The sequence below is a fragment of the Lacerta agilis genome, chromosome 10 (genome assembly GCF_009819535.1).
Source record: "Lacerta agilis isolate rLacAgi1 chromosome 10, rLacAgi1.pri, whole genome shotgun sequence".
NCBI classification, from domain to species: Eukaryota; Metazoa; Chordata; class Lepidosauria; order Squamata; family Lacertidae; genus Lacerta; species Lacerta agilis.
Window position 1 is genome coordinate 43,119,844 of NC_046321.1, and position 19,452 is coordinate 43,139,295.

The 19,452-nt window shown below is 40.5% G+C and overlaps 2 protein-coding genes across 2 annotated transcripts in view; one reads left to right on the plus strand and one right to left on the minus strand.

The window, feature by feature from the left end:
- The window catches only part of CPM (carboxypeptidase M), a 33,075-nt gene extending 32,671 nt beyond the window's left edge, over positions 1-404 (plus strand). Inside the window, 1 exon segment of the mRNA XM_033162903.1 lies at positions 113-404. Within this exon segment, the coding sequence (XP_033018794.1) occupies positions 113-352 (240 nt within the window). The 3' untranslated portion in view covers positions 353-404.
- Positions 405-1,371: 967 nt separating this feature from the next.
- MDM2 (MDM2 proto-oncogene) lies at positions 1,372-14,920 on the minus strand. The gene is given in 14 exon segments (XM_033162190.1): positions 1,372-2,873; positions 2,876-3,311; positions 4,470-4,596; positions 5,296-5,399; positions 7,869-8,026; positions 9,089-9,149; positions 9,270-9,337; positions 10,359-10,416; positions 10,537-10,604; positions 11,480-11,529; positions 13,017-13,150; positions 13,484-13,558; positions 14,383-14,473; positions 14,836-14,920. Coding segments are annotated over 13 exon segments (1,515 nt in total). The 5' UTR covers positions 14,452-14,473; positions 14,836-14,920; the 3' UTR covers positions 1,372-2,766.
- Positions 14,921-19,452: the final 4,532 nt, after the last annotated feature.

The following is a 19,452-nucleotide window of genomic DNA, read 5'->3' on the forward strand; positions in this document are numbered from 1 at the left end:
CATACTTATATTAAGAGAGAAGAAATTTTATATATTCAGATTCCACTGTGAAATTAAAATGGTCTACATATTGACAAACCAAACTTTTTTTTCTAACTTTATTGGTCTTTAGGCAACAGCACCTGGCTCTAGCTCATTGCTACAGAAACTGCATATACCAGATGGCAGAGGAAAGTTCAGTGCCCTCACGTATGACTTTGTTGTCCCCGATTTAAAGACCAGACCGGAGCCTGCTTCATGCCCCACAGAGCCACTTTATTCTTCAGATTATCAGAAAAACCTATCTGCGACACTGAAGCCTGCTATTACCTCCTTGGTTTTAATTAATACCTTTTATGCAGTGTTGAGATGAAACTTTTATGTGCATACACGCACACATATTCAAATGGACTGGACAATCAAAAATTGGCTATTTCAGTGTAATGTAATAAAGTACTGTATTACATAAAGTATACATTTCTTAGAGAGAAAACTAAATGTGTTTTGTGCTTGCACAAAAATATGCAATGGAATTTGATTATTACAACTCACCTTCCAGCAATTATGCTAATTTTTATTATGACATTTATGAACCACTTGGTTTTAGTGTGTAAATTTTGATTCTACCAGTGGACTAAGCTACCTTTTTCCAATTGGCACCTCATAAAAATGCATGAAAGCCTCCTAATGAGGATACTAGATGAGTACCATGAGGTTGCAACCCTAAACACAAGGGGGGGGGAGAGAGCCCTACTGGACCTAACTTCTGAGTACAGCTGGGTGGACTCTGTGTTTGGTTATAATTACAAAACTCCCATGCATGTTTATTCTGCCGTTACTAAAGCAACATAGGGGGGACCAGTGGCCCCTCCAGGTGTTAACTTCCTTCAGCTCCAGCCAGTACTCCGCTATGAACAGGGTATCAATTTTCAGCAATTTACTAAAAAGATACAATACTGGTATTCAGTGTTATGGCAGCCGAAGTTGGAGAAATCTCATGTGCAAAACATTTGTAATAGTGTTTTGGAGGCCCTCCTGATGATAAAGAAGAGGAGGAGTTTGGATTTGATATCTCACTTTATCACTATCCAAACAAGTGGCTAACATTCTCCTTTCCCTTCCTCCCCAACAACAAACACTCTGTGAGGTGAGTGAGGCTGAGAGAGATCATGACCCATTCCTGCCCCTATACAAGGGGACACAGTGCATAAAAATAAGGAACCAAAGTAAGCAAACTGCTATGCTCAAGTCCTGCTTGGCTGCTGACCAGAGTGGGACCTTTGGTGTAATCCAGCAGGCTCATGTCCTTAACATAAAATACAAAATGTTTTGATCGCATGATTTAAATACAGAAGGTAACAAGCCAGAGCCAGAGAAAGCAAACCAGCAAGATTTACTGAAAACGGGGGATTTGTTTAATTCAAATTTTGTACATTTATTGCACCGAATTTCAATATTTTATGTTTTGCTCAAATGAACTAAACCCATTACACTGGAAAAAATGGAATGTTGTCTCTCGCCAACGAGACTAAGAATATACATTTAAAAATCTGCTCTTTGACCAAGTTTTCACATAATATTTGAGGATGAAAACAAAATTTAATTTCAGTTTAACAGACTTTAAACCTTTAGCAGAGAAATGCAGATATGGTGGCTATGATTCAAATAACCCCTTTAAACACTCTTCACTGGAATTTGCACACTAGCTATTATTTTCCATCATCCAGGGAATACTGATTTCCCCCATTAAAAAACACTTCTAATGCTCTGTGTTGCAGGCCTGGCAAAAGGGTGTAGGCTTCCAGAAAGGGAAACTGGTGATTTAGTGCTGAAAATCTGTTAACTCTTCATTTAAAATGCTGCTTTCTACCTGGCCCCAGAGCAAATTCATTCCTCCTGCCGTAACCACGTATGTGCAAACATTGGCATTAACACTAACAAAGCTGCACTGGCACAACCTGCCACCCCAAACTGCAAGTGATTGAACAGTCTTCATATACACAAATGGAGGAAAAAATGTATGAAGACAAAGCAATAAAAGGGGAATGAAACTAGGTTAATTTGTATTCTCGAAAACTTAAGTAAAATATTTATTTTAAAAAAGAGACACTAACCAGGCTTCCATCTACCTTGGATTCAAACCATGCTTGAGAGAGAAATAGGTTCTGTTTCTGCTAATAACCACTTAAAGTGCAATGGATTCCAGAGAGGAGGCGAAAGAAATACCCCCAGTCCCACAGCTTGCTTCTGATCCCTTAACCAGAGTTAAGATATTATCAGTGTAGTATCTGCAGTGGCCCAAGACCAAGAGTCTCTCTGCACAGGGTTTGCCCTACAGCCTTTTGACTAAAATCATTTTTCTGTAAATGCAAGATGTATATAGTCTTAAAGCATGGTTGAAAAGACAGCGGAAGCTAGTACACTTTTTAAAAAAATGCTGTAATTTCAATCTCTTTTCTGAATAAAGAGTGCAATTTTTAGAAACAGAAGATTTGGACAGCAAGAATAAGACTAAAAAGATCTCACCACAAACACTAAATCCGTTCATTTGTTGCCATGCTTCCATACATCACTTTGCTTGGGCTAATTGTTTGCTACTGGGGCTAAAAAGGAGGTTGTGAACATTACAATTAAACCCATCAGTTTCAGTGCAATGTTAAGTCTCTTGTAGGAAAATCCTGTGATGAAGGTATAAAAACTTTTGTAAACTTTCAATATTTTTTGTACAAAATTTTATTTTAGGGCTGTAGGAATTCTTGAAGCAATTCTGCTTGTACTGTATCTCAGCTAGCAAAAATAAGTTAACAGGATCCTCTCAATTGGCTGCCTGCAGACCAAACAAGGCTTGTTCCGCTTCTTTAACTTTTTTGCACATGTGAAACATGACAGGAGGGTCCTGTCCTTCCGTGCACTATGCAACCATTTTTGGGCCGAGTTTGGCATATGACACAGGGCTCCGCACCAGTAAGGGGTAAAACTGAATCAGTGCTTTCTTCTTTGATTTCAGCCTCTTCGTTCTCAGGTTCTTCTTGGCTTCCACAAAGCATACTGCTAGATGTAGATGGCTGAGAATAGTCCTCACTTTTCTGAGATTCAGAGCTCTGTTCTGAGTCTTCCTTCACTTCATCATCTTCAGGTGTTTTCCCTTTCTTACAGTCAGGAACATCAAAGCCCTCTGCAGGATCCAGTGGTGTGTCAATTTCAATTTTGCCCTCTACAGACTTTTCGGTCTTCTTCTCAGGAAGCCAGTCTTCCTGAAGAGCCCAGCATTTTGGGCAATGGCGTGGAAGAGGCGGGTTCATTTTATTGCACTTGGAGCATTTCCAATAATCCTGTAGTCAATTAGACATGAAAAAGTTAAGCTACCATTTACCAAAATAAAAAAAAGCAAAGATCAACCATTTTCCTCCTCTGCACAGTCAAGAAACATTGGTGATATCAGATTAAGACATACTGAAATCAGTGGGCTTAGGTCCACTGATTTTAGCAGCTCTACTTCAAGTATTACGAATACCGGATATCATCTGCAGATATTACTACACCCACTGGGGAGGAGGAAGGATGCTCAAGATAGGAAGAATGGGCTGCAATACCACTAGCCTTCAGCATCATATAAATAAGTGTCAATTGTGCAGACTGTGGGCTAGCAGGTCTATCAGTTAATGTTGCTCAACAGAGGAACAGTTGCACTAGCAGAAAATTGTTTTGAAAGATGTGCAACGAAGTTACCAGCAACTTGCTTATAAATAGTTTTGTGCAACAACATTCCATTGGTGCAAACCATTTTACTTGTGCTATGCTATACTGCTAAGCGACTTAGCGCTACAGTCAAATCTCGGGTCCCAAATGCCAAAAAAACCGGAAGTAAATGCTCTTTTTTCGAATTTTTTCTGGAAGCAAAACGTCCAACGCAGCTTTTGCTTGAGTGCAGAAAGCTCCTGCAACCAATCGGAAGCCGTGCCTTGGTTGTCAAACATTTCAGAAGCCAAACGGGCTTCTGGAACAATTACGTTCGACAACAGAGGTTTGACTGTAGTACATTGCATAAAACCCTTTGTCTAGCTGGCATCTACTGGGGAAAAGTTGCATGACTAATTGGCTCTTGTGCATTGCCTGGTCAAATCTGACCTTCTATCTCATTGGCATGACACCCATAACTTTTAAGAGATCAACAGTCTATTCCTACTGTCCAACACACCCAGTATTCCCAATGTTGGCTGCTTTGATCTGCTATTTTACTGTTTTTTGCTTTGGACGTACCCATTTTCTAGCATAGCCTACCCACTAAAGCAACCTTTCCCAACCTTACCGTCCAAAACATCTGGAATGCACAACTCCTATCAGCCTCAGCCAGCATGACCATGCGGTCTGTGGCTAATGGGAATTGTAGTCAAACATCCAGAGCTCACCTGGTTGGGGAATGTTGCTCTAGCAACATAAAAAACTAATTTAAAAAGCTGCAATTTACTCTAAATGAAGAAGTTACTTACACCTGATGAAATTTCAGGATCATCATCAAATGAATCCACATCACTGTCTTCAGTCTCATATATAGTTACCTCATACATCTGATGTAAGAAAATGTTTAGAGATTCCAATTACACAAATATGCAAGGTGTTAGCACTCCAAAAAAACAACAACAAATTGCACTGGTGTTAACATTGTATTTCTCTTCCATGAATTACTGAAGTATGATGCAACTGGTTCCAACACTGCAAAAGATCACTGTGGTCCTCTCTACCATTAAAATCACTTGACTCATGACTGGCTTCAATATGTATTGGGACTGTACTCATTTGATTCCAACCATACTTGAAAGTTGTGTTAAATGGAATCTGCCTGGAATACAGACAATACTATATCAACAGGTCAACATAATTTACCCTGTTGAGAAATTATGCAACTTTTTTTTGGGAAAAAACAATCAACAGTAAAAACTGGAGGGAAAGAAGACGATGGTATGAAAAACTGTCAGAAAGCTTAACAAGGACTTCAAGTCAGTCTCTATAATCATCTTTTTAAAAAACCATTTATCAGATAACTATTTGTGCTTCCCAGAAACTTTTAGGAACTATAACTGTTAGGGGTAGGAAACTTATAAAAAAAACCCATAAAGCATATTTGGAGAAGGTCCACAGGACAGTGGCAGACAGCACATACCGGTATTTTGATTCAATCCCAGTTAAATGGATGTCATTGGAAAGGTTTTGTTCTAAGATAAGAGTGGCTGCCAGCCTGAGTCAAGTATTCATAGATTTTCTTCACTACCATTCCAATTAACTTTAATTCTCCTACCTCATCTCGTAAGCTCGGATTCTTCTTCATTGGTACTGTAGTTTTCTGAACAGATAGATTCAACCTCAAACTCAACACTGAATTGATCTGAAACAGAATCCTCATCCAGCCAGCTGTCATGATCCTGGAAGAGGCCAAGGTGTAATAATGTCATTTTAGTCAAGTTTGTAACTAGAACTAACAGTAATGAAATTAATGGCTTTGAATTCCATAGATAGCTACCTATTTCTGTAAAATACATTAATGCAGTAACCATGGAAATAAGGGAAGAGCTGCTTGAAGTAACAGAAATAAACCTGTGTCAATATGGTGAGACTAATAAATTGCAGCAAAATTATGTGTGACTGGTTTGCATTTTCCAACCAGACTAGTTTGTTACCAGTCAGAGATGAACGAGCTGAGGCAGAATTCCAGTGAAAGCAAAGCTGACCTTTTACAGTCATACCTTGGGTTGTGAACGCGATCCGTGTGGGAGGCACGTTCGCAACCCGCAGCGTTCAGAGCCTGAAGCGCCGCATCTGTGCACGCACGACGTGATTTGGCACTTCTACGCATGGCATCATTTTGCACTTCTGCACATGCGCCAAAACCTGGAAGTAACCCGTTCCAATACTTCCGGGTTTGGTGCGATCCGCAACCTGAAAACATCCAACCCGCAGCGTTCGTAACCCGAGGTATGACTGTATTATCTGTTGCAACAGATCTTTCTCTCCCGTCCCCACCCCTTGTCAGGAGGTGAAGGACCCAGAACAAGGAAAAACCCATCTTTTTAAAGGTTTGCATTTTTGGCATGGGGGAGGACACCCTCTTCTGCAAATGTCAGGGTCACCTGGGATAAGTGTCATGATTACATCACATACTAGGTGGAGTCAGGCAGACTGGGGTGTGAAATGCCTGAAAATCAGCATGTTTCACACAGTTCCAGACAGCGTTTACACAAAGTATTGACACTGAAAATAGAGCTTGGGGTAGTCAACATGATAACAGCAGTGCTCAGCAGGATCCGGAGATTGATTTTATGTAGAGTATCTGAGCAAACAGGGCAACCTTCTAGGGCGACTAACACTTTGCAGATTCTGGGAGCTTCCCTGATGGGCATCCTGCCAACATGAATGACCCTACGCTTCGGAGATTATGGAAGACCCGAAAATTCTCACAATGCAATATAACACACACACACACACATACACTAGGCTCAAGAAAAAACATTTACAAGTGATCTTATACATAGTTCCATAGAGAAATTCAGGTTTTCCTTGTCTAAACAGGCTAGAGTGAAAATATCTGGCTTAAATGTTGCAAGAAAGGTGAGGGCATGTGTAGGATGGTGCTTTGAGTCGACGTAAGGATATACTTATTTAATGTGCATCCTGGAGAAGTGGCAGGGCACACAACAATGTATAGAGAGGGGAAAAGAGGGATATGTAATGGGCATTTTTCTGGTAATAATCCTTCCTTTGGGAGCATGGTAAGCTTTTCCTATGATGAGATACAAATCACTTCATGTTAATAGCTGTCCAAATATGAACAGATTCTGACAACCAAAAATATGTACCACCACAAGTTAAATGTTTTGCTGCAATGACTATCTCCTGCAGCACAGTAAAAAAACATTATCAATGGGGTTTGAGAGAGAGCAAGCAGGAGCATGGGCCTCTGCATGAAGAGGTGAAACTGGAATACTGGTTTACATGAACAGGCTGGTACAGTGGGACATTGTAAGTTATGTGTCTCAATTCACCCAGGCAGTTACCAAGTGATTTTAAGCTTTCAAGTTAGATCCATATATTTGCTTTGACTAGGGTATTATACATTTCTGAAAACTTAGAGCTCATTCTGTTTTAACATTTACTAAGCACCAGTAGATTAAGATACTGAGAACAATCAGCTCAGGCTGCTCCCACTAAGTATTCAAGCACTAATTCTGCTACATAATTGGAAGAAGGTCATCCATACGGGAAAAGTTCAAACTTTAATAGCCAGCATTTCAGACAAACTATCTTTTCTGATGCTGTTATTTCTGTTCAGCAGAATTTGGTTTCATCACTGAAAATTGTCATAACCATTATCAAATGGAAACTATTCAGGCTGTGATGAAAACATATTGGGCGTGGGTGCAAATAGTTTTCAGTAGTTGTTCAAGTATTCTAGACAGCTCAGCACATAAAAAACCCATTAATGGACCTTACTATTTCAGAATACTTCAGATGACTGAATGCTTCCTGTATTTTCTGGGGTTTTTTGTTTTTTTTGGCAGGGGGAGGGAGGGGGAGAATAGCAAATTGCAGAAGCGTAGCCTAGAGAACTTCTCTCTGGCATACTACATTCTGTATACATGGGGACAATTCTACGGTGCACTGGAAGGGTAGGTGAAAAAGAGGGCAGGGCTCCAGCTTGTTTAATTACTGCGCAGAAGAGGTAATTTCAGCAGGTAATTTTCATGACAAGCTATAACTTCTGAATTTCACTCTTCCGCACAACTATGAAATGTGCAGGAGCACTGTCCTCTATTTCATCTGGTGATACAATTTTAAGACACAATGAGCACCTAAAAAAATTGGGGGAGATTTCATGAAAGTCCATTACTACTTACCGGACTTGATGAAGAGCCTGTGGAACTGCTGATGTTGCTAAGATCACAAGATAAACCGCTTACTACACACCATGAAAGACTTTCATCAAATGTAAGGGAAATGCTTTCTGATCTATGCCGTTTCAGTCTTTCATTCTTATCTTCTAAAGGACTTTCTTCTGCAGGATTAAAAAAAAACCCAACCTCTTAGCAAATACTTCTACAAGTTTTGCAGTTCCAGATTTTGGAATGGGATTTCTTGGTTCAGTCTCTCTCTCTCCCCCTGCTTTCTGCCATGTTATCCTAAAGCATCCAAAAGTATTGATGCCCCTAAGACTTCTCACTGCAATAGTATAATTTTTATCACTCCACATTTACCGTATAGTGTTAAGAAGCTTGCACAGAAGCCACTGGCATTCCAATGTAACAAGCACAGCAATTATATAGCACAATCACATACATATCTACTCAGAAATCATTTAATTCAATGGTGCTTACACTGAGGTGAGTACAGGACTGCAGCTGTAAAGATGCAGAGGAAATCTTACATTTCAGGTGTTAGAAGAGATAATATTTAGATAAGTGAGGTCCATATTCTCAGTACTGTACAGCACACTTGCTTTAAATAACTTTCTCAGTCTCAGGTCACATTTGGAAAATGCAAATAATCACTTCCTCTACAATGCTATTATGGCAAATGCAAATAACTATAATGCACACAAGTACTGTTATGAATATTTCAAAAGGCTGAAGTAAAATGACAAGCAACTTAAATACAAACAGCTAACATTAAAAGCACTTGTGGGCAAGATGATTTCAGTTTTCACAAGTTTCTTGGGTGATAAACTTAGCTGAAATAAGGATTATATCCCCACACAAGCTAGGGAAAAACAGGAATCCAGAAGTGTTTTTTGCCCACAATGACATCCAGTTATAAGTACGCAGTTATATGTCTAAAGGACGGTAAGCTATGACAAGTTATCACCCAGCACATTGGAGTGAGATATGCAAAACAGAAGGTGTGGAACTTTGGCCATGGCTCGAAGGGTTGCTGTACTGGGATAGTCAAATAATCGCTTCCACCGAGACACCGGGAAACCAACCCTCAAACTTGAAGCAGCAAAAAGTCACTCTTCTCACAAACATTTAATTTTTTGTGTTCTATCACTGACGAGTTTTGGATACCTGAGCTACTAGCTACTATAAGCACTGAAAGAGATAAAGCAGAAGGCTGTGCTCACCTGTTTCACTGTGTGTTCTTCTCCTAGAAGAACTGGCTTCACTGATTTCTTGCACCGATTCCTGTTTAATTAAAAACAAACAAATAAGCCAAACACTTCAGAGATATCTTTAATCTTTACTGTTCCAGATGTTACACTTGAAAGTGTGGAAATAAAGAATGTAACGTGTAATTAAAATTACCTTTATAGTATTTCCATTTTCTACTTGCCACCTGGAGTGATTCACAGATGTGTTAAAATTACCAGAACCTTCAAAAAGAAATGCATATTGGAAGTCACCAAAAAGCGACAGCAGGAGGCTCAAATACACATTTCAGAACAAACGGATTAATACATTGCAATTCCATAAATACTTTATTCCTGAATTAGGATTTTGAGCAATTTGTATGTATTGGAGTTATTGCACACAACACACGAACTGCAAAATAAATAAATAAATAAATGTAATAGCCTATAAGACAAATCAATGAGGCTGATATTGCCTTACAAGAGTTAATCCTCAAATTCAAGATCCTTTCTATGTTCATTTAAAAACTGAAGCCAACTAGAACAAATTTTTGAGAGATTTGGGGATAGAAAAGGATTACAACTGGGGATCACACTTATATTTTGTATGATTTGTGCATACGATTCACAAATGACAACAACGGCATGGTGGCAAGCAGGTGCATTCTAGAGGACTGGATTCATCCAGACATTTTGATCTTTTCAGGACCTTATTTGTGGTATTTTAATGAGTGGAATACTAGTTCTATTTTCAGCCCACATATGGGTGGGTCAGCTTTCTTACTAGCCACTTATTCATCACCTAACTGTTCCTATTTATAATTCTTTGGGAAAGCCCAGCAGATAGGTACCCCAATCCAAACAATCCACTTTAGGTGGGGCAGTACAAACTCCCAGCTGTTCCTCTTATAGATTGTTGGCTCTAGTTTTTTGCCCACACTGACATCCAGTTATAAGTATGCAGCTATATGGTAAGTATGCAGCTAAAGGATGGTAAGCTATGACAAGTTATCACCCAGCACATTGGAGTGAGATATGCAAAACAGAAGGTGTGGAACTTTCGCCATGGCTCGAAGGGCTGCTGTACTGGGATTGCCAAATCATCACTTCCACCGAGACACCGGGAAACCAACCCTCAAGATTGAAGCAGCAAAAAGCCACTCTTCTCAAAAACATTTAACTTTTTGTGTTCTATCACTGACGAGTTTTGGGTACCTAAGCTACTATAAGCACTGAAACCGATAAAGCAGAAGGCTGTGCTCACCTGTTTCACTGTGTGTTCTTCTAGAAGAACTGGCTTCACTGGATTCTTGCACTGATTCCTGTTTAATTAAAAACAAACAAATAAGCCAAACCCTTCAGAGGTATCTTTAATCTTTACTATTCCAGATGTTACACCTGAAAGTGTGGAAATAAAGAATGTAACGTGTAATTAAAATTACCTTTGTGGTATTTCCATTTTCTACTTGCCACCTGGAGTGATTCACAGATGTGTTAAAATTACCAGAGCCTTCAAAAAGAAATGCATATTGGAAGTCACCAAAAAGCGACAGCAGGAGGCTCAAATACACATTTACGAACAGATTAATACATTGCAATTCCATAAATACAGATTGCTCAAAATCCTAATTAGCCTATAAGACAAATCAATGAAGCTGATATTGCCTTACAAGAATTAATCCTCAAATTCAAGATCCTTTCTATGTTCATCGTTTAAAAACTGAAGCCAACTAGAACAAAATTTGAGAGATTTGAGTATAGAAAAGGATTACAACTGGGGATCACATTTATATTTTGTATGATTTGTGCATATGATTCACAAATGACAACAACTGCAAGGTGGCAAGCAGGTGCATTCTAGAGGACTGGGTTCATCCAGACATTTGGATCTGTTCAGGACCTTATTTATGGTATTTTAATGCTTCCAGCGTTTTCAGCTGTACTCAATTGTTTTCCATATAGTTTCAGTTACAGCTGAAACAATAATCCACACCAGTTAAAACTGGTGAAGGATATATGGATTATCCCAGTTACAAGTAGGTAGCCGTGTTGGTCTACCATAGTCAAAACAAAATAAAAAATAAAAAAATCCTTCCAGTAGCACCTTAGAGACCAACTAAGTTTGTTTTTTTATGAGCTTTCGTGTGCAATTATGGATTATCCCATTTACTATTTATTTGTTTTCCATCATGGAACCCAGGGCAGCATACATGCAGTTCTTGGGTAGTTACCAACCCAGACACTATCCAAAAACTGACCTGCTTAGCTTCCTCAAGGTGATGTCAAACCACCCTAATCAACCTTACTGTACAACTTAACTTAGAATTATCATGTCCTTCCCTCATCTAGGATAAAGAATAGCATCATTATAGCAAACTAGCTTACCTTGCTGACTGACTGCTGTCAGGTTTTTAGAAATCATCAAACGTAGTTGCCTTTAAAAAAAAAAGTTAAAGTTTAAAGGATATGAACTAGATATTTATATGGTTTCGCCATCTTGGTTTTTTAAAAAATGGACCCACCCCATACCTAATAGCAGTTCAAATTATGTGATCTTTCCCCCATCAATTACCTAATTTGTATATTAGCCTCTGTTAAAATACAGAGGGTCATTTTATATCAAGTGATCCAATTTTTTTACCCCATGTCTTCCAATTTTCTTAATATGTTGTACACTTGTTGAATGCTCAAGTTTAAATCTAAAATTTAAATGAAATGAAATACTAACAATAATTATTTCCAAGTGTTACTTCTATCATGCAACAGCAAGCTATCACTCTGCTTTGGAACACATTTTTAAAAGAAAAGCTTGACTAGCTTTTCAGATACCTTTTATTGAATAATTTTCTAAACAAATGCCTGAAGTAACTGATATTATAGATTGTTTATTCTGTTATTTTACTCTAAGAAGACCCATTTATCCTAAATAGAACTCAAAAAGGCAGGCATGTAAAAATTTTTTTCTTAATGTGATCCTATTGAGATCCCAAGATGAAATTTTGCAGGTAGCTCTTAGAAATATTAACTAATCAATACATTTTTGGGAATTTTTTAATCATATTATTTTTAATCACTTTTAAAAAAAATTAATGTTGTAACTTAACTTTAAAATCTAAAGCCCATCATGTGACATGTTAAAGCCAAATAAGTTCTGAAGAGATTGGTATTTTTATTTTTGAAATATCTCAATTCTGGACTGTTTTTAAGGTTTTTGTGTAGTCTGGTGGCAAGGCCAAAATTGTCAAATTTTTGAAATTTACAACCCTCATAACTCAAACATAGGATGAAATAAAAAAAATTAAAATTTTAGATTTAAACTTAGTTGAGATCATTCAACAAATGTACAAAATATTAAGAAAACTGGAAGACATGAGGTAAAAACCTGGATCATTTGATACTGATTGAATCTTAAAGGGCTAGAGCCTTTCAAAAATAAAGCATTACAAAGGCTTTGCTTACTTTACATCAATGCTTTCCTCCTTTTGTTCAGACTACTGAGATTGTTGGAGAGTAGATGCTTAGAGTCATAATTCATTAACATAAGTAGTTCTCCAAACCAAAATTAAACACAAAAGTTAATTACGTATGGAGACAACACAGTTTAAGTGGGATTCAGGTCTAAGAAATAAAGGCACAGAACTGGACATCCCAGTCACCAGGCAACTCAAAGGAGCATCTAAAGGAGGAATAAGCATTCTCCAAAAGATCTTAGATACAACAGGGCTGTTTCAATATGTAGGCCTGGTTCACACATCATGGTAAGCCAAACTGAGAACAAACCTTGGCTATAGATAGTGGTTAAGGAGAGCACTCGGTGTGTTGGGGTGGAGGGTAGAAAACTGATTATCTGGCATGTAAGAATGTGCCAGTAAGATAACACATGTGCTCAGCATTTAATACCAGGCTGCAAAAATATTTTTACCTGCATTCTTTTATAGAAAAACTCTGTACTCCAAAGATATCACCCAGAAGATCATTTGCACAGTGGACCATATGTTGCTGCTTTTCATCATACAAACGTTTAGACATAATATATTGACCAATATAGAACATTACCTGTAAGAGTAAACATAAAACAATGCACTTTTTTGTAATACAAGATCAACTAGCACACTTCCTACTTGAACTCAAGAGGTATTACTATACACATTTTAACTAAAATTGCACGTAGCACAAGCCGTAGCACAATCAAGAATTAGAACCTAAGGTTAAGTTATGTAGGTAAAAAGGCAGAATTGAGAATAACCTACAGAGATAAACTTTTATTTAGCTTTTAAGCATTTTGTTTAATTGCAGTTTCATTTTTATATGAATTTCTATTGATTGTTGCAAGTTACATATTAAGTTTCACAACAATATTCTCTGCTCTCTGCAATAACCGTAACTTACCTCCTTCATAGTAAAAGTCTCCTTTTCTGCACCAGCAAGCTTCAGAAGTTGCAGCAGCAACGGCTTGGGTTTAACCTGGAAACATAAAAAGATGCAGCTCGATTCAAACGGTTGTTGTAAACAAAATCTGCCCTTATTCCCTTATGGGGTACACAAGAGCCCTTATAGAGTCCTTTGTAGGTTCTCCATTGGTAGGAGAAAATAACAGAGGCCAACCAGAGAATATTGAGAAGCAAAGCAGCTAGTAAGCCTAATCATTATTAAAGCTGTTGCAACAGGGTGCTCCCCTCACACACAGGAGAGCGGAGGAGGACCCAGAATAAAGGTGTCCCTCCCCTTAATAGAAATATAATTTATATATATAAATTGTCCGCCCTGGAGTCCAAGAACACCCCCAAATACATCATACCTACATCACAGAAAAGGTGGTTTACAACATAAATCTGAATGCATTGTTTATGTCCTGTCTGGTAAATCACCTGATTGCCTTATCTGATTGCCTTTTCTGGTAGTCTGGCCATCCCTTGAGATGGTAATCACTTAACAGAGAAACTTTTGGTCAGTTTGGGAGTCAAAATGGTTTCTTCCTATGCTGCTGCAGACATGTGGTTTATATTTATGTAAATGTTTGCTTGGTAAATTTATGAACATTTATATATATATAAGACCTTAAATTTTTGTATTACACGGTTATGTTCCTGTTCAAATTTTTTTTTTGGGGGGGGGGGGAAGAGGCGGTAGCACCATAGCAAAACAAAACAAAACGAAAAAAACCACAGTGGAAGAGGCAAGTCATTTAAATGAAACGGGTTTGCGTGGTCCTAGCAGGTTTCCTGCAAACCCAAAAATCTAACATTTGCAAAAGAGTCCCCAGGGCAAAGGCTCCCCCGAATACTGACCAACTTCTCCGGACGCGTTTGGCTGCTGCCCGATGTGCCCTCCATGGGCTGGTCGGTAGTAGAGGCCATCTTATTCGTATTGCACGTTTCCCTGTGAGGATTAGAAGGAAGAAACTTCGGTTAGGTTCAGCAGTTACGGATTTATGTGTCATCGTCCCCCGATGGTGTCCCCACCAACAAGCGGAGCCGTAGAAAGCCCTCCGGTCGCCCGTCGCAGCGAAAAGGCCTCGCCTTGGGTCGAGTATGAAGAGCGTCGCCTACCGGCCGGCCTACCGCTTTACCCGGTACAAGTCCGGGCTTTGCTCCCCTTGCTGGCCGCGGCCCGACATGCCCGAACATGACTCGCAAGATCAACACTGAGTCAGGCGGGAGGGGAGCCCCGACGCCGCCATTGGATCCTCCCCCCCCCACATAAACAGATACACAAACTGCCCTTTCCCTCCCTCTCCGTACCTCAACGAGTCCCCCTCAGGAAGGGCCCTCGCCTCAGTTCTCCCCAAGGCAGGCTCCGCTTCACCCAGCCACCCACCCGCAGGGAAAGGCACACGTCTACCTCAACAGCCGAGGAGGCCGAATTCCACGCCAAAGGCCGCCATTTCAGACCCGACAACACGGCCATGCCCTGCCTGGGTTTTGCCGCGGCACACGAGCAACTAGTCTTGTGGCGGCGTCTCTCGAGCGCCCCCCGCGGCCCTGCCTGCCCCTGCAGCCGGTTCTTTGCACCAGTGGCGCGCTTCGCGGGGCGCGTTTCCTGCAGTGTTTCGGGGGGCGTTTTTCTTCTCGGTAGGGTGCGTGTTGAAGCGGGCCTCAGTCGGCCTATTCAGAAGGAACTGTCGAGTACATTGTCCGTGAAATGCCGCCGCGGCTTTGTCTTTCAAGGAGCCTGACTGTCCCGACGAGCGGGCAGGCGGCTGAGGCGGGTTCCTCCTTGGCGCCACCCCAGGAAGGAGCGGGGCGCCTCGCGGGAAGGGAGGGTGGCGACGAGGTGCTTCGGCTGCAAGGCTGCCTCCTCACCGCCACGCTGCGCTTATACCCGAGACAGTAAGTGGCTGTACAGTACTTCACTTGTAGTGACGGTGTGTGTGGAGATTCAAAGTCCTGGGGTTTTGCCCCCCCCCCCCCCATAACTGTGTTTGGGACTCCGCTACGCAGGTGAGACTCCTCTTCTGATCTATCTTCTCATCTGTGTCCCACATCACACCATTTAAAGTGACACATGCAGCCGCATATGCGCCAGAGTCATATATACACACACACGCTCAAATCCTCAACCTGATTCTCTGTGTTTTCTGTTACCAGAAAAATGCCCATTGCATGCCCCCCCCACTTTCTGTCTCTATACATCTTGTTTTGTGCCGCCCTGCGTCCCACATGTCCCCAGGATGCACATAAAGGAAGTGCGCCCTTATGTCGCCCCAAAGCACCACACTGCTATGCTCTCCAGGGAATCCACCTTGCTCCCCCTTCGTTTGCCTGGTTCTAATGGAGGCATGGACCCCCCCCCCAACCTTTCTTCATCATTTAAGCTAGATACTTTCACTCTAGCCTATTAAAAACAAGGGAAAGTTTAATTTCCCTACAGAACAATGTATAGAATTGTTTAATAAATGTCTAATTCTCGCTTTTGGAACTTACTGGTGTAATAAGAATTTTAAGGTCTTCTTGTTGTTGTTCAGTCGTTCAGTCATGTCCAACTCTTTGTGACCCCATGGACCAGAGCACGCCAGGCACGCCTATCCTTCACTGCCTCCCGCAGTTTGGCCAAACTCATGTTAGTAGCTTCGAGAACACTGTCCAACCACCTCATCCTCTGTCGTCCCCTTCTCCTTGTGCCCTCCATCTTTCCCAACATCAGGGTCTTTTCTAGGGAATCTTCTCTTCTCATGAGGTGGCCAAAGTACTGGAGCCTCAACTTCAGGATCTGCCCTTCCAGTGAGCACTCAGGGCTGATTTCTTTAAATATGGATAGGTTTGATCTTGTTGCAGTCCATGGGACTCTCAAGAGTCTCCTCCAGCACCATAATTCAAAAGCATCAATTCTTCGGCCATCAGCCTTCTTTGTGGTCTTATATAATAATAAATATATTATAAGGTCTTATATATATAATAAATGTTCACAAGTGAACAAGCAAACAAGGCCACATGTCTGAAGCAGCACAGGAAGACAGGCCTGACACCATTTTGACTCCCAGTTGACCAAGTGTTTCTCTGCAAGGAGGGAGGTGAGGAAATCTTCCCATTGTCTCAGGAACAAAGGGGGGGTTGCCCCTCCAGCTACTCAGCAGCCCTCTGCCTGAGTGATAATCCCTGGCATTCTGATACCTGAGTGCCAGACAGGTAGCCATTCCAGAAATATCGAACCCAGATGATGACAAAAGACTGTGATTAACTTGGCTGGGAAACAGGGAAATGTAAATATCTCTTTTGTTTCACTTGATGGGTGGTAACAAAATAAAAAATTAAAAAATCCTTCCAGTAGCACCTTAGAGACCAACTAAGTTTGTTCTTGGTATGAGCTTTCGTGTGCATGCACACTTCTTCAGATACACTGAAACAGAACTAGGTGGAGGGCAAGAGGAGGCAGGGGGCAGGGTCCAGGATGCTCAGATTACTGCCACCAGACCTCCCCTTTCATGATGTAACCATGATGTTTCTGGGGGTGGTCTTGGACTCCAGGGTGGGAAATTTAAATGTCTATCTATACTGTCTATTCTGACCCATTGAGCCAGTCTCAACTATGGGCAAGTGTTCTTCTAACCTCTGCCCTTTCCCCAAGCAGCCCTTCAGATTTTATCAAGTTGGAAAAACTAGCTTACTTTTGAAATAGGATTTTAAAGGAGGAAGTTGGAAGGGGGGCAACAAATTATATTGCTTCTGCAAACAGAATGCTGAAGGCTATAGCTTGTGAAAGGAGTCACAAGGTCTTCAAAAAAAAAAGTGCTGTCCCAGCTAAGTCACACACCAGGCTAAACGGCATTTCAGAAATTATTAAGATGTTTTTGCTTTTAAAAAAACCCCAGCAGTCATGTTGTCAATGAGGAAGTTAGCTTTCTGAACACATTGGCTTCTTGTAGAAACAAGACATGAAAATAAAGTCAGTGAATTGAGAGAGAAATGGTAATTACTTAAGCAGTTACCCACCAATTCTATTGAAGTCCTAGACAAAAGTTACCACTACAACTACTAAAGTTGCTTGTAACATAATGAACACTCATTTTGGACTACCTCCAGTGGAAAACCACCATGGTGACCCAGTGTGCTTGCTTTAGTGTTGCCCTAAGTGCACACAGTACCCAAGCATAACCCATGCAAACTCTTGAGTCAATGTCATGCATAATGGATTGTGCAATTTTCAACTGTTTGTACAGGCAAAAGGATAGCAATAGGGGGCAAAGGTATTGTTTGCGAGTAAAAAAGTAAGAGGCAAAGGACCCCTGGATGGTTAAGTCCAGTCAGAGGCGACTATGGGGTTGTGGTGCTCATCTCACTTTCAGGCCAAGGGAGCCAGTGTTTGTCCACAGACAGCTTTCCGGGTCATGACTAAACCGCTTCTGGCGCAATGGAATACCATGACAGAAACCAGAGTGCACGAAAATTAGGTAATTTTTGTTGGAAGCCGCCTAGAGTGGCTGGGGTATAAATAAATTATTATTATATTATTATTATTAACGAAACAAGTTACTGGCAAGGTTGATTAAACAGCTGAGTTTCACAAGGGATCCATGAAGAAAGTCTAGACAAATTTCCCGAACAAAGCTGAAGACATAAACGTAAGATACATTAGGAGCACGCTCTGTTCTAATAAGTGCATCAAGTAGGTAAGGTAAAATAGTGGAAAAGTACCACATATTTAATTGTGTGTGAAATCATGTCATTTCTACTGAGATCGGATTCCAAATATTTATTGTGTCTTATAACATCAGGCTCAATTCACTTGGATTCACAACCCATCATGGGCTTTGACCCATGTTAGATGGGGATTTAGTTCCCTAATTCTTAATTTCTGAAGCAAATTCCAGAGATTTCCCCACGACTCATTTCACCACCTCGCTCCCCATGCTTACTGTTTTTATACCTCATTGAACCACTCCTCCAATCCACTCTCTAACCTGGGAAATACACACTAACTCACCTTTCACAATACCCAGCAGTGAAGGAAAGAGAATAATGAAGTTAGCTGGACATAGCAACAGGAGAGGTAATCATCTCCGTCTTTGGAAGTCTAAGCTTCATAACCTCAGGACAGCTCAGAGGGCATTTAACACTATTTGTGGCCATGAATCATTTCGTAATTTTCAACAGGGAAAATGTGCAATGTGCCTTAAGTGTATTTTCTGCCTCATACATTCTAAACATTTGCACCAGGCAGTAAGACATTAAGGAATGTAGGTTGCTTCTGTTTTTATGAAAGAGGCCTGTGTGTCTGTAAGACAGAGATCTGATTCAACAGGAAAGCGTAGTGCCTCTACTATTTATAGTTAACGTTCAACCAAAGAAAGTGCAGTACAGAGCTGAGATGTACAACAGTTTTGATAAAGATTGGAAAGACATGTCAATTTTGCACTAGTGGAATGGTTAGAAATCTGTTTATGGCAAAGTGAGCATATGACTCACTTCTCATTCTATGATTATGAAAAATATATATGGGAACATCAGATATAGAATTGCAGAAGTGCACGTAATATTAGTTTTGCATTGTAGGGGCAGCAACCTTTAACAATACTGTTCTCTTAAATGAAAGCACTGTAATAAAAAAAAAATCTGCCCTTATTCCCTTATGGGGTACACAAGAGCCCTTGTAGCGTCCTTTGCTGGTTCTCCATTGGTAGGAGTAAATAACAGGGGCCAACCAGAGAATATTTAGAAGCAAAGCAGCTAGTAAGCTTGATCTTTATTAAGGCTGTTACAACAGGGTGTTTGCCCCACAAAGGAGCGCCTCCCTTTATATAGATATTTGGAATTGCCCACACTGTCGTTCAAGACACCCCCAGAAACATGATAAACATGTCACAGAAGGAGTGTAACCCAAGACCCCCCCCCGATACATCATACCTACATCACAGAAAAAGG